Here is a 15,069-nt window from a genome sequence, read left to right as displayed (position 1 = left end):
AAAGGGTTCCTTCGGAGAGGAGGGGGGACGACACCACCGAGCAGGGGGAGATCAGGGAAGAAATGTCTGCAAAACTTTATTGGATCGCAAACGACGGCCTTGTGCGCCATGTCTTCGACAATGTCGGAGGAATCGCGGCTGGTTCGTGCACGTTCCCGTCAAGCGCCGGTGACTGAGTGGCGTGGGGACCATTGGCGCCACCGAATATCCTCATCTACATGGCAAAGCACCATTCACGCCTCTTCCTCCGATTTCAACATGGTCGACGCGCTGCTTCCCCGAGAGACATCCACAGACGCACACATGAAACAGCAGAGTGTAGAAACGGAAGAAGATTGGGGGGACAAGTACGGCATCAACCCTCCGAAGTGGCTCAACGAGCATCCAGCCATAGTTCGGCGAGGTGTTGTCGTCGACCAACTGCTAAGACATGTGAGCCAATTGAACGGACCTCTTTGTTTCATAAATTCTAAGATGTATACATTCACTAGTTTCATGTGTACCAGACTGCGTGGTTCGTCGATCCTGGGATCATCGTCAAAATCCCTCGACCAGACACACACGAGATATCGTTCTATCGAGAGCTCCAGAAAGACCCCGAATCCAGGAATTACATCATGCCATGCGAGATCGTTGATGACGAGAAACACCCGCTCATGATATTTCCCATTGTCTCTGTGATCTACGCCCAGCAGCACGCGTTTCGGTGGCCATGGAGCCGAGTGCTCAAGTACTATGACGATATGCTCCAGGTGAGGACGCTGGCTTCGCTTCCGATGCGTTTTCAATAATATTTCACAGACAGTTACATTCCTCCATCACAGGCGCATCGCCCACATGGTTCGTGCGAGACTTTGTCAACAACGTAGGGCACGTTGACCGAATGTCCACAGGATATCGCAATGGACAACTTTCTCTTCTCCGACAAGGACGAGGTGCTGTTTGGACAGCAGATGCATGCAGATCGACCCTACATCATTGATTTTGAGCGCTCTCGTCAGCTTCCTCTCGGCCCTGGCCTTCAGCCTCCCATCGACTTACCGCCCTCCATTATACCGAAACCCGGTGGCATCATTCGGCGAGACCCGTACTCTTGGGACATGTACTGTCTTGGGTGGAGCTTTTATCACGTTTATGAGGTGAATCTTTATCGCGCAAAGTCACGTACGGCATTCACGAAACGATTCACAGTGCCGACTCCGTCCGGGCGAAGTGGCTCCGAGGCTCGTAACGTGGTATTTCGAGTGGGTAAGGGGGAAGGCGGACTGCCCTTGTCCAAAGATATGCTCTTGTCGACCAGATGCACATCGAGCGCGCTACGTGCTCTTTGGAGTCAGGTTTCTCGTCCACCTCCTCGAGTTAACGGACGGAATATTCTGTTATACGGCACGCCTCTTCAGGGCCTAATGTCATGGAAACCGCAGCCATAAACTCATGTTGGTCTGAACAATGGGCCGGTGTCGACCAATCGCAGGGGCTCTTTGTTCACTCGAATGGGTGATTCTGCACGTGCACCCGGCGCACCCATGGTGCACGCCACCAGCCGCCTGCATCCATTCGCGCGACGAGGTTCCGCTGGATCTTGTTCTCTTCAACCACCACCGCCACCACCACTGCAGGTGCGCTCTTTCCTCTCAATTCTTCAAATTGACACTCACGAAACCGAACAGCTCCCATGGCCGACCTCAAGCGATCGCGCTTGCAAGCTGTGCTTGACCACCTTCCACAGATCGCGGACGACTTCTTCAGTTGCTCCGCACCTGCACCTGGCACGGGCGTCGTCTACGTGCCCAGCGGCGGCTTCGACATCCAGATCCATAAGTCCGACCCCACCTTAGTGGTCGGCCTAGGCCCCGCCATCTCGTTCAGGATCTTCATCGGCTGGCCACCCTCTGACAGGCAGGGCGCGGTGACAGTGTGGCTCTATCATCCGAGCCGGGACAACGCCACCAACAAGCTCGCGGTCGAGACTGGGATCCAGGGAATCAGGGACTCGTTCAACAGGCTTCTGACGAACGTGGACGCCAGGAGGCCTCACGTCCTGCTGTGACTGCAGGTGAGTCCGTCGGCATCGTCATGCGGATGACGCTGCGTGTGCTCATCTGTACGCGTGTTTCAGATCCGCTCTCCTGTGCAACATCTTTCGTGTGTTCCACTCTTACCCCCCTTTTTTCTCCTGGACGCTGCTGCGCCAGTTGTTGCCACTAACGTTCGCCGCTGTCAGATGGGGCACGTACAACGTTGTACGCACTGTCGGTTCGTGCAATATACACCCCCAGTGTCGCGGATCCTCCAGTGTATGTGGATGATGTCGTTTCCCATTGTCTCCACGTGCTCTCGTCATACCTATGCTCACACATTAGCAAATGAAAAAGCATAAACCCGCGGTACTCGTGCGTGAACGAGTCTGCGAGCAGCGCTGGCGGAATTCATGCTTGTGCGGTGCTGACAAGTTGAGTTTTCTGCTATACGTACGACGTCTAGTCCGTAAATAGAACCACATGCAAATTCCGAGGATTCCAATCATCCCCGGTGAAATTTCGCTGGTTCAACCACCACACTTGTGGTTGTGTCGCTAAAAAGTCTCCCGCAGGGCCCGGCCAGGGTTACCAAGCAGCGAGATCACCAAGCGTGACGCAGAAACAAGGTGGATGATTGCATGGTGTACTATCGTAAGGTGGTGTGGTGCACCTTCCAGTCGCCAACGGCTAGCCACTAGGCGCCCGCTGAAGAGGCATACACCGGCCAGAGGCTCTCACTTCCTGTGCACAACTCGAGCGCATATGCGTAGCAACTGTACAGGTGGACGAAAGGCAAGATCGGACACTACCGGTCGATCTTGGAGCGCTGAGCGAAGGGAGACGCACACAATAAAGGAGAATCGACGAGTACAATTGCAATACGAGTAGCATGCATGAGATAGTGATACAATGCCCCACAGCTGCCTCGACGTTTTGACTTTGACTAGAGCCGAGACACCACACTCCCCGGACCGGAGGCGCGCAACGCAGGGGCGAAGCGACTCGGTGACATGACCCTCCACAAAACATCGGAGAGAGTGGCATACTCGTCCATATCGCACCTCCACATGGAGTGGCATGACGTTCTTATTTTGCGAACCTGGAAGCCGTGTTGGCGGTTACTCTGCGAAAGTGGAGATCAGAGACCGAGCTCGGGGCGAGAGGAGAAAGGGAAACGCACTGGAACGAGCCCGCATCTTTCTGCGCTTGCGACGGAGTCTCCGAGACCTCTTTTTCTTCCACTTCTCTCTCATTCTGTGCGATTAGGTGAGCTCGAGACCGGGAACGAAGGCGCAATGGGGACGTACTCGTGTGATAATGGAGTGGTTTGGGGAAGCGCCACTGCGAGGGGCGCGGGTTATGGATGGCTGAGGTGCTGTACAGTTCTGCTGATGTAACACTCTCACGGCTCTTCCCGCCTCCCAGGCGCCAACACACACCATGACACGTCCACGCGCATGTCAAAACGACATGTCCCTGCTGTCCTCCATGCCGAGCTCTCCGAGTACTCTGCGCTCCTGCGCGCCTTGCGGACCAGCGACACCCTCGACTTGACCTCTCAGCTATTACGACCACCTCCGGATCAATCGTCTCAGCCCCCGGACGCCGACGATGCACCTTTGAGCGATGATGACAGCGCGCACCCAGGACCCCCTCCCACCGAGTCGACTTCGCAACATGTTACAGATTTACCATCCCCTGCACCATCTCGTTCCCAGTCTCGCTCTCGCAGTCGGTCACGCCCTCCTTCAGCCAAAGGCAAAAGCAAGGAAAGAGACCTCTGGACACGATGGCCTCTCCTCGCCGGCGACGTCCACGTTCCTGAATGGGGCCTCATCGACGAAGTCAAGCATGCGGTCGAGCAAGTTCTGAAGTCTTCCCACTCTCCTACAACTTCACATACCTCATCGACCGCCCCCGCCGCTGACATCGACGAGAACGCTTCCCCCACACTGGACGACATACCTCTCCCGGACGACGATTATCCTACCTTGTCTCAGGCCGGCCTGCAAGCCCTCACCGTCGACGCAGCTGCCGTCTTGACTCGTATTCTAGGCTTGCTGTCCGCCCACGTCCCCATCGCAGAGAAAAGCTTGCAGAATCGCATTCGCCCGATGAACTGGGAGACCGTGATCGATGTCGCTTCCACCAACGGTGCCGTGTCAGCGAGGTTTGTGTTCTGAGCTGTAGCGTGGTGTTAACATACTGACTTCTATCCAGGCTTACTGAAGCTGTACGCGCTCGCATGTCGAATCTCTACGGACCTGCGACATCCAATGGTGAGCTGGATCATGTTCACTCGCAACACGCCCTGATAAGGTTCTCCTCTCAGCTCTTCATCGTGTATCGCATACCAACGCGATCCAGCGGAGTCTTTCTATGGCTCTGCGTAAGCATGATGATAATCTACTGGCCCTCCCATCTCGGTACCTCCAGAAGCCTGTCCGACAAAATCGTATGCTGCCCGTGGCCTTTGTCTTGACCCCGCATGCGACTTACTACTATATTTCAGGTATAGGTAAAGGGAGGCGAGCCTCACGGAAACGTAGCATATCACTGTCAGACTCGGACGACGAGGCGGCCGAGATCCCCTCCAAGCGACAACGAATAGAGGACGACTAGCGAACGATCACCCCGACATCACCCGATCGTTGCATACGACCATCAAGTGTCAACACGTCGTCGTCGGAGCACATGCCCTTTGCGCGTGTATATGTGCGACTAGTAGTGGCCATGATCCTGACGTCGCATCCTGTCCAGGTGAGTTGCGGGTATCTCTCGGGTCGCACTTTCCCCCAATCTTCGTTATGATGTTTGAGGCATTTGGCTTTAGCAAGGTGTTCCCTTGCGTTGCAGAAACCTATCTCAGCTACCTTCGGGCGGTCTACTTTGGTAGATTAGCTCGCTTCATCTGAACACTCTTTCTTTATGTCTGCATCGCTTCTCGCATGACACTTACAACACCTTGTAGGTTCATGCCGTGATAGGAACACGATTTGTCTTTGACCCGGTGGTCTCCGGGTCATGCGACCCCGTATCACGCACAGGATGATATTCATGATTTTACGCGCGTGAGATGACCTGATGCGCAGACGGAACCAGCGTGGCGGTCAGGACATAGTACAGGGGAACTTGTCGTTTTGTAGGTCTTCGGTGGTCTTCGGTTCGGTACTTCCTGGCAATACATCGTCCGATATCAGGCTTCTCCACTTTTACACATCCCGTCGAGTGTCAAAAATCAGCACACACCTGTACGATGTGCGTCCTGGAACGGCGCAGCGCCCGCTATCGCTAGGCACTGGATAAGCGGGCGTGGCATGTATGATGCCTCGGCGTCAGGTTGGTGTACAGGTGCGTTCTCGTCTCGCTCGTCTCGCTCCGGTGGCGATTGTATACAGATAGTACACGGTCTCACTCGGCCAACCTTGTTAGTGCAGGGAACTAGGAAGGGCAGAAGGTCACGAAGCGCATCTGCGCAGCCGGAGAGAGGGAGAGGAAAGCGGGAAGCCAGACCGGCCCGATGGAGCGGCCGTGATCCCATCGAGACCGAGGGGAACTCGTTTGCAGATCCCCGTGCGAAAAGCGGGTCCGGCACGCCAACGAACCAATCGGCAGCTGGGCGCGGGCTTGGGCGGAACTCGACACGACGATGAAGAGGGCCGAGGCGGTTCGCGCGTGATGCAGCGATGGCGGAATGCCAAGTGGGCGGGAGCAAGGGAACGGACGCGGGGCCGTCGGCGAGGTCCGTCTCCTGGGCGTCGAGAAGCGGTCGCGGCTCGAGCGCACGAGGGCGTCGAACGAAGCAGGGGTTACTTGTGTACTTGAAGGACGTAGCAACAAGCTGCAAGGCGTGGAAGGCGGGCGGCGCGCACACCGCCTGACGTCCGTGTCAACAGTTGTTGGGAACCTCGTGCGCGAGCTGGCGACCTGAGGCAGGGCACACATGGCGAGACGCGCAGAACGGAGACAGCTGCTCAGTTGCAGCTGCTTGAGGTCAGGCGTGTTTCGAAACATCACACATGGTACTAGTACATTCGACACTCTTCTGGGCATGTCCCGGGAGTACTTACCGGGGACTGGGATCTGCTTGGGTACGAATTCTACCTGAACCAGCTAACTGAGCCAAGCACTGCAAAACACGCCCAATAACCGAGATGACCTTAGCTGTATACGGCTCCGGGGGGTCTGCGTTTGATGCTGGCATCGGCACGATGCCTCTCGCCGTCCTGCTCGCGGACGTTGTGCACGGCACACTCGCTGAGAAAGGCGGCGGCGGGGATGCGGAGCCTCGCACGCTCGTCGCCCATGGCGGGATGCCGTAATGCCCCGATATGGGCAGGACGCCAACAGCGGACGCGGAGGCGGCGCAGACGCCAGCGATGATGGTCGCGCTGATGGCCATGACCACCGTCATACTATTTCCTCCCTCCCTCCGCTCTCCTCCTCGCCCTCCTCCTCCACCGCCGCACGCGCCGTCCTCGCCCGACGCGCCCCCTCCCCTCCCTCCGTCGCATGCGCCCGCTTGGCTGCCGCCCTAATGTTCACGAACGTCTTTAACCGCACGAAGGCGACGACGAACAAGCAGACGAAAAAGTTCTCGACCATCGCTGCCGGCATCCGCCGCCCCGCCTCCCCGCCCTCGCCCGCCTCGTTCGTCTCCCCAGAGATCGTAGAGATCAACGAGAAAGGCCCCTTCGGCGCGACGGTCCCCGACCGCCCGCGCCCGTCGCACAGCTCCGACGCTCCCGCGGCGACGCCCGCTCCGTCCTCCGCGGCCTCGCCCCAGCTCTCGCTCGACTTTGGCGACGACAGCTCCTCGCTCTCCGAATGGCTCCCGCCGAGCATCGCGGCCATTGCGGGCACGATCACCCCGCCGACGCGAAACGTATCGCTGCCCGGCGGGCGCGCCCTGCCGGAAGTGCCCGGCCCATCGACGAGAGGACGGGGTAGTCCGGAGGATGCTGGGAGGGACAGCCAGGAGACGATTGAGGTGCGTGGTGGTGTCCTTGTATGCGCCCGACGTTGCCGGCTAAGTGGTCCTCTGCCCTCAGCACAATCATTTATACGTCAATACGTCCGTCTATCGCTCGAGAGGCTCGTTCGACGATGGACACGACAATGTGAGTACATGCATGTCCCCGTCCTCGTCGCGGACTTTCTCTGGACCGAGCTTCGAAAACCTCCGACCTCTCGGTCTCCTCGGGCGCTTTTGCTGTTCTGGGTCGCTCGGCAATGCGTTGTTCATCACTGTGTTTGGTGTCTCAGCTGTGAGAGCTGCTTTGAGAGCATCCCGTCTTGCTGATGAGAGACGGCGTGCTCTTCATAGCTATCACGGCGACCCACGCGGGCGCCCCGCTCTTAAGCCTGCGCAAGCGATGCTCTTGGACGGTGGATGTGTGGAAGCACACCCCACTGAGCAACTTTCGACTTCCATCCGTGGGAACTGCTTGTATTGCAGCAACTTCTGCGTTTTCTCGGGATCTGCGCGTGCTTCGCAAATGCGACGTATACAAGGATTTGACGGTCTTGCTCGAGATACCATTTCTGACTTGTGTGTTGTCCACAGAGCGCAATTCATTCGCGGAAACCTACCCCTTCCCCCATCAAGATACCTAACAATGTCACTAGCTCCAAGATTGGAGTGCATCGGTCTGCCTCCGACAACGGGAATCTAAGCGCAGACGTCCCGCCCCCGCTCCCCACGAAAGGCACCAGTCCACCCAGTCCGACGTCAGCCATCACGGAAGACTTGATGTCGTCCGCGATATCGGGGACGAGTCTGGCGCGTGCGCTGGTATCGTCATCTTTCACCCTCAACGAGTCAAGGGCGTCGAAGTACAAGTCGGGGATGACGCGGCAGGATTCGGCAACGCTGCCGCGGGGTGAGCATCCACTCAATTTCTCCCCACATCTGCGTGAACGTCGGGCAAGCGACGGTTCTCCCATTCATGGCCGGCCAACATCGATTCCTCCTGTGCCTCGATTGCCGTCGGGTATCGACGGTTCTCCGTTGAGCAAGCGGAATTCGGTCACTCTGGTGCTGGAGGAAAACGGGAACAACAACAACCAGCTGTCTCCTCCACCGGAGCTGAAGCGATCGCGAAGCACTGGCAGGCTCAGAGACACGATAATGAGCCAACCTCCTATCTCACCGATCTCTGAAGCGTCGTCGCCGGCACCCTCCGTACCAAACACGCCGGTGTTCCTGGGTCACCCCAACATCACCTCGGTGAACGGCTCAAATCGCTCGCTTCCGTCCGTTAGCCAGCGCAGCTTGAGCAGCATGGACGCCAACACAAGCTCGTCCTCGCTGGTCACCGACGCCTCCCATCACCCACGCGCAGCGACTGAACCGGCGAACGCACGGAGACCATCCAACGCTCTTCCACCCAAGGACGCTCGCTCCCTTGCACCCAACGGCGCGATGCCCGGCACGATGCGCTCATCAGGCGCGTTCTCTATGCAGAACGGTCGCCACACGGCTGCCCGCGGTCTCTCCGAGACAGGTGGACCGCGCGGACCTACATCGACACCCAACCGTCCCGCCGTCCTCCTCCCCATCGGCGAGCGTCCTGCATCAGTTATTGTGGCGCCATCACCCCTACCCAACGCAAGCACACCCACTTCGGCGCGCTTCGGCGCGACCGCCGACACCCCCATGGAATCTCCCGACTTGCTCGACAGCTTCCCGGTGCAGATCGCGCGGGCGACAGGACCGCCTCCCCCGCTCCCTCTCGGTCGACGATCAGAAGACAGCGGCTCGATGCCGACGCCGAGCCATAGCTCGAGTGGGGAGTCGATGTTTTCGACGGACCGCCAAACGTTCCCCGAGACGCCGAACGCGTTCTCCCCGTGGTCTGCCGGCTTCCCGACCCCTGCGGGCGTCGCACGGGCCGACTCGACCGCGACCGTGCGTCCCCCTCGCGGAAGCGTGGCTACGCGTGCGCTGGGGGTCATGGACCTCGTCCGCCGCGGCGCGCCGCCGTCAAGACTGTCCGGGAGCGTGTACTCGAAGCCGAGCCCCTCGCGCTCGTCTCGCGTGCCACCCACGCCGCCTCTCACTGGGGACAGCGTCATGAATAACGGATCGGGATCCGTGCCCGGGAGCCCTCAAGCCGCGACTATGCAGACTGGCGACGCTCCGCTGCCATCACCCGCGCTGAAGCGGTTGACGGCGATCGAAGAGCAGGCGGCCTCGCGCGCGGTATCGACCTACTCGACACTGCCAGAACCGCCCACCAGCGGGACGATGTACACGACGTTCGCGACACAGATGCAGCCACCGCAACCGGCACCGCTTGTGGCCCCTCAGCCGTTCGCGGGTCCGTTGGGACCCAGGCAACGGTCCGGATCGCTGGCCCAACAGAAGCCGCATTCTCGCGATGGTAGCAGCCACAACTCGCCCTCCGGTCTGAGTTCCGAAGCTCACTCTCAGGCGAACGGTTCCACCGCCAGTTCCGCGGAACGCAAGGCCGCAGAAGCGACGAGCCATCGTAGGATGCGATCCGTCACGAACCCTGATGAGCCTTTGGCGTCTCCACCGCCGTCATATCCCGCGACCTTCGACCCGCCTCCGATCGCTCCGCTCATGCTCCCCGCTCGCACGAGCCCAGTCCCTGCAGAGCCCTCTCGCCGCTCGTCAGGAAACGTCCCGGCTGCGCTCCTGCTGCAGCCGGCGGTCGCGCAATCTTCCGCACCGCAGAGCCGTTCGTTGTCGCCGTTCCCCACCCCGCCGAACTCGTCCGCTCCGTCGTCACCCCAGCCCAGCCGCTCGCGCCTCGACGCCCACAATTCCGCCATCAGCATCGAGAACCCTCCACCGCCGTACGCAGACGACCTCGGGCGCATCACCCCCCCTGCCGCCTCGTCATCCTCCCTTGGATCCGCGTCTCAGCACCAGCAGCGAGTGTCCAGTTCCCCATCGTCCCATCCTGTGCGGTCCGCTCCCGCTCGCGTCGGCACACCCGATTACACTCCGAACACCCCATCTCGCCACTCGAGCGGGACCCCCGATGGCACACCAAGTAGGCGCATCGCACGCTCGCGCCCCCCACTCCCCGCTGGGCCCCGCAAACCGAGCTACGGACCTGCCGCCGCGCGTATCCGCGCCGGCTCCGTGTCGTCTTTGGGCGGCGTGGGACCGAGCATAGGGCGCAAGGGGTCGACGGTGATGCACGCCGCGCCGAAGTTCCAAACGCAGCGCGTCGCATGGCGCGGCCTGACAATGGAGGCCGCGCAGTGGACCCTCACGTCGCAGCAGCTGCAGCACATTGTCTCGACCGCGATCCGCACGTCCGCGGACGCGTCGATGATCCGCATCCTGCCCCTGGAGGCGCTGGAGGAGGAGCTGCCGGCGGAGATCGAGCGTACGGAGGCGCACATCGCAGAGCTCAAGACGCGCTACAAGCTCGGTGTGCGCAAGCGGAACACGCTCTTCACGACCGTCGGGCACCTGACGGAACGCGGCGACCCGGCAGAAGCGGCGCGCGCGCTCGAGGAGCTCAGCGACCTCACGGAGAACCTCGACTTCATCTCGGAGGAGCTCTACATGGTCACCGACCAGCTCGCGCAGTTGTACCACCTCCGCGACGTCCACGAGCGGTCCGCGCTCGCGATGGCGCTCCGCAAGCTGAACTCGTCGTTCCTCAAGCAGGTCGGAGAGGTGCAGCGCCTGCGCGAGCAGGTCGCGACGCTCGAGGCGGAGCGCGACGAGGCGTGGCGCGAGGCGCAGGAGGTCGCGCAGGAGTTCGACGACTACACGGAGCGCGTGCTGTCCGAGCCCGGCTCGAGCCGGCCGAAGGACGACAAGGACTCGATCACGACGCCCTCCCGCCGCTCGTCGCGCGTCACGGTCGCGCGCAAGAACTCGCAGCGCGCGAGCAAGGCCGGCCTGCGCTCAATGCACCGCCGCTCCCACCGCTCCTCGACGTCGTCCAACCACCGGTACTCGGGCGTCGCCTCGCCCGGCGCCTGGGGCGGGCCCAACGGCGACGAGGAGATCCCGCCCGTGCCGCCGATCCCGCAGCGGCGGGACCTGATGTACGTCGCGTCGGGGAGCAGCACGGGCACGGGTTCGTTCATGGCGCCGCGCCGCCCGGCGGACGACATGTTCGGGTTCGGGGGGTTCGGGGAGTCGGAGCGCATGCGGCTGTGGTCGCACGCGGACTCGCCGTCGTCGGAGCTGCGGGCGATGGTGCAGGCGCAGCGGGAGCTGTGCGAGATGCTTGGGATCTCGCTCGAGGAGCTCAAGATCCAGAATTTGGGCCCGAGCCGGCGGCAGTCGATGTCTGCCATCCACGGGGCGCGGAGCCCCGTCAGCCCGGCGCTGACGCGGAGGAACTCGGACATCATCACGCCGAACCACCAGAAGACGTTCAAGTCGACGGGGTCGTCGTAGCCCGCTAAAGTGAGTGCTCTTTGCGCGTGCCGTCGGGGGTGTGTTGCTGGTTCTCACTTCACTTGCAGATATTCTCCATTTAACACCTATTTATTGGCGCACTGTCGCCGCCTACGCTCGCATCCCTCATCTCACACATAATCGCTACTATACAGCCGGTCTACACGACGTATCTCAATCGTCCGTCTCCACCATTGCATCGAGATGCTCACACGTTCGTTTAGAATTTCCCGTCCCTTTCCATACGTACCCTATATACTGACCTCATCGTCACCCGGTACCCTACCGCACCCGTACTCGCACCTCGCCGTCCGCGGTGGCGGGTGCGCATTCCCTCCCGTACGGCCGCACGGCCGCGCCGTCCGAGCCACCCTCATCCATCCATCCCGTCCCAAATGCACCCTCCCATCGCACATACCCCGTATATCATAACACTCACGCATGCTCTCCCCGCCCGCCCACGTCACGTCGCATATTTACTTTGCTCACTCTCTGTTGTGTGTCCCCACATTGGTCCTGGACCGTCACGACGACCTCGCGCTCCCAGCCCTTGTATCCTGTCGCCCGTACTACTTATCCGCTCCCTGTTATCCTTGTAGGCTTCCGCCGTCGGGGCCCCGGCTGCTCTGGTCTTGGAGCGTCTGAGATCTTAATATTCACTGATGCCGCCTCGCTGCACGGTGTGTTTGCTCAAGAAACCATCAAGCCTTCAGGTATTGTGTGCCGGGGATGGTGGGCGTTTCGTCGCTGGGACGACGCTCGTTACGTGCCAGCCCAAAGCGTCATCCGAACCTTGAACCCATGGCATGAAGGCGGGTATACTACGCTGAGTGGGTATGTCCGTAGGAGGTATATGAAGGACCCAGATTCACGCTTCCGTTCACCATCCCCCGCACTTGGTGAATCCGTATTCCGCCCTCCAGCGCTCCAACCACAAGCAGCTCCCCGTCGTCTGAGAAGGCGCAGGTCGACGGCATCTCGTCGAAGTTGATATGCTCGGCGATGCACCCTCCGTCGTCTGTGCACCAGAGCTTCACCGAGCAGTCTCTCGGCACGGCAGTCGCAATGTACCGCCCGTCGCGGCTCGCGACGAAAAACGGCTTCGCGTCGCGAGCCGCGCCCGGTCCCATGTCAGCCGGCGCGTGGCGAATGGCGCAGCGAAGGCCAGGCTCCTCGTCGCGATTTTCCGCGACGTCGGCGACGTACACAAACAGCGAAAGGCCCACGTCGTCATCCGTCGTGTCGGCGTCCTCCGCGTCAATCCGCGTCTCCCAAGTCCAGCAAATGCGCATCGTCTGTGCGTCCCCGGTGGTCCGCGTCACGAACTGGGCGCGCCCGATCCTCCACTCCGCCTGCGGGGGCGCCGACCGGAGGTGTTCGGACCCTTCGCCGGGACGCGGGAGGTGCTGCAGCAGCGCCGCCACCCGGGTGCGCGCGGGCTCGTGCGCGAAGAGCGCGCCGCGCGCGTCCACGCACACGAACCCGTCCCCTCCGTCCGCTCCACGCCGCGCGCGGGGGCCGATCGCGCGCGAGCTGGGGTCCCACCGCTCTTCGCCCGGGGCGGTGCGCACGTGTGCGTCCTCGTGTGCGCACGCCAGTGAGTGCGCGTCCGGCGCGTGCGGGTCGAACAGCATGCACAGACCGCCCCCCACAGAAGGGGGCGCGCCCGCGGGAACGGCGAGCCAGCCTCCATCTGGGGACGTCGCGACGCGGTGCGAGTAGTAGCCCCCTGCCTTCTCGAAGTAGATGTCTGGTGTGGCCACTTCCTCGTACAGCGTGTAGAAGTCACGAGGGTAGGCATAGATGATGGCGGCGAGCTCCCTGTCGAAAAGTAGGAGGGTGGTACCATCCCCGGTCCAGAAGATGGCGTAGAATTCGTTCAGCTGCCGGTGGTTGTCTCGATCTAGAGGCGTTGGACTCGAGACAACCATGTCGCCGAGAGAGCCAGGGAGGTCCCTGTTGAATATGCTATTCAAACTGGATCGGGCGCCGAGATCCCAGACCGCTGGCTGGTGGAAGCGATCCAGAATCGCCAGGTAGTCGTCGTTCGTGGGTGAGAATGTCAATATTGTGGATTGTAGGGACTGATTGGGGGTGTTGTCGTGGGTCCAAGGTCCCCAATGCGCGATCGGGTGGCCGGTGTGGACATCCCACACCACGACTTGGGGATCGGGTCCCTTGGCGGCCGCAGTAGCGACGTATTTGCCGTGCGCAGATATGGCGATCCGAGCGATCTCGTTGAAGTGGCTAGTGTATGCAGCTGAGGGGCATGTCAGACGCCTCCATGGAGCACAGATAAAAACACACCTTGAGCATAGGGAAAGAAGAAGTGGAAGTTCTCGGACCGATGCAGCTCAGGGAAAACCAGAGGAAGTGACAGACGGCCTTCGTCCTGAAGCGCTTGCGACGTGACGTCCCCAAAGACCATCTCAACGGCTGTATGCAGGCAAACGGTACTGAGGGCACGCTCCACCCGTTGAAGGTCATTGGCGAACACGATCCTGAAAGAAATACCGTCTCTAACCGTAAGAAACAGTGGCGTGCCAATCCAATCCACCTTGACCGTCTTGAGTGTAGCAGCGCGCAGGATGCTGCATTCTGCGGCGTCAAGGAAAGAGTCCAGCATATGCTCGAGTGACCTGAACCACCTGTTGAAGCCGACCCGAATTGTAACGGAGTTGAGCTGCGCGAACCTGGTGGTTACCAGGTGGAGAGCAGCCTCTAGAGGTAAACTCGTCACTCCCGCCATAGACGTAACCATGCAAATACACTCACCGCTGTGTGGGTACTCGCCAATGTCTAATACCAGGGTGTGAAGCGTATCGGCGCTAGCATCAAGCAAGAACTTCGTGACGACGCCGCTGAATCGCTGCACCTGCGTAAGCCAGTCCACGGATGAGCGGCTTGGAACCACTGCAAGCTGAATAACGATGCTTGCCTCCAGGACCTCAAGTGGCAAAACACACGTCCCGCCTGGGAGGGAGGAATCCTCCGTATACCACACATCGTCGCATGTCAACCGGCGGAGCGCGGGGAGCGAGCGAAGCATATTCGCAAACTGGGTGATGTCGGGGAACCAGAATTTGTGGACACAAAGCGTGCTGATGCTTGTGGAATCGACCTTGTCAAAGCCGTGTGACGAAAAGACCTCGTGTATGTCTGGGTTATCGTCGTTTAAATGCGACATGCCCGAGATCCACCATTCCTGGAGCTTGGAGAACCGTGGAAGGAGCACGTCTGCCGCGGCCGCTTGTATGTTTTTCCATCTTGATGCCTCCGGTCCGACACACTGCTCCGGGACAATTTGCACCACGCGCACGGCGTCTGAGAGTGCAGGGTTGGCATCGAGAAGCAAAAGGAGGGTTGAGAACGAAGAGAGGTCTATGATATGAAGCGTGCGGAAGAGGTGCTTGCGTGCGCCTGCTGCCCACCAGTGTGAGACACGGGCGGATGTAGCGAGGGTGCGGAGGCAGAGGCGGCAGCGAGTGAGTTCGAGGGTGGTGAGCTCTAACCCGGGTTGGTCGATAGAGGGGTGTCTGAGATTGTCGATGATGATGTGATGGAGCTCGGGAGGCAGACGAGACGCAGATGTGGAAGCCATTTGAGAAGAGATGACGGTCAAGAGCAAGCGTCGCCCGATGCCGGGCGCTT

At 60.4% G+C, this 15,069-nt stretch overlaps 4 protein-coding genes across 4 annotated transcripts; 3 read left to right on the top strand and 1 right to left on the bottom strand.

Annotated features, from left to right (window-relative positions):
- Positions 1–303: 303 nt before the first annotated feature.
- On the top strand, positions 304–1,407 carry BXZ73DRAFT_48537 (uncharacterized protein; the record flags this gene model as incomplete). The annotated part of the gene is made up of 5 exons (XM_048020074.1): positions 304–432; positions 492–752; positions 802–840; positions 894–1,164; positions 1,214–1,407. The coding sequence occupies 5 exons, from the start codon at positions 304–306 to the stop codon at positions 1,405–1,407; spliced, it is 894 nt and encodes a 297-aa protein (XP_047876739.1).
- Positions 1,408–3,478: 2,071 nt separating this feature from the next.
- Positions 3,479–4,643, top strand: BXZ73DRAFT_78394 (uncharacterized protein; the record flags this gene model as incomplete). The annotated part of the gene is made up of 3 exons (XM_048022874.1): positions 3,479–4,191; positions 4,242–4,300; positions 4,534–4,643. 3 exons carry the CDS (start codon positions 3,479–3,481, stop codon positions 4,641–4,643), a joined length of 882 nt encoding a protein of 293 aa, XP_047876738.1.
- A 5,479-nt stretch (positions 4,644–10,122) lies between these two features.
- Positions 10,123–11,418, top strand: BXZ73DRAFT_48547 (uncharacterized protein; the record flags this gene model as incomplete). The annotated part of the gene is made up of 2 exons (XM_048020078.1): positions 10,123–11,064; positions 11,155–11,418. Coding segments are annotated over 2 exons (1,206 nt in total), but the record flags the coding sequence as incomplete, so codon positions are not given.
- An 821-nt stretch (positions 11,419–12,239) lies between these two features.
- Positions 12,240–15,019, bottom strand: BXZ73DRAFT_78392 (uncharacterized protein; the record flags this gene model as incomplete). The annotated part of the gene is made up of 3 exons (XM_048022873.1): positions 12,240–13,678; positions 13,726–14,139; positions 14,194–15,019. 3 exons carry the CDS (start codon positions 15,017–15,019, stop codon positions 12,240–12,242), a joined length of 2,679 nt encoding a protein of 892 aa, XP_047876736.1.
- Between the last annotated feature and the right edge of the window lie 50 nt (positions 15,020–15,069).

The sequence above is a fragment of the Epithele typhae genome (genome assembly GCF_022376455.1).
Source record: "Epithele typhae strain CBS 203.58 chromosome Unknown BXZ73scaffold_32, whole genome shotgun sequence".
In the NCBI taxonomy this organism is placed as follows: domain Eukaryota; kingdom Fungi; phylum Basidiomycota; class Agaricomycetes; order Polyporales; family Epitheliaceae; genus Epithele; species Epithele typhae.
The sequence above is the reverse complement of the archived record's forward strand: the minus strand, read 5'-3'. Positions and strand labels throughout refer to the sequence as shown.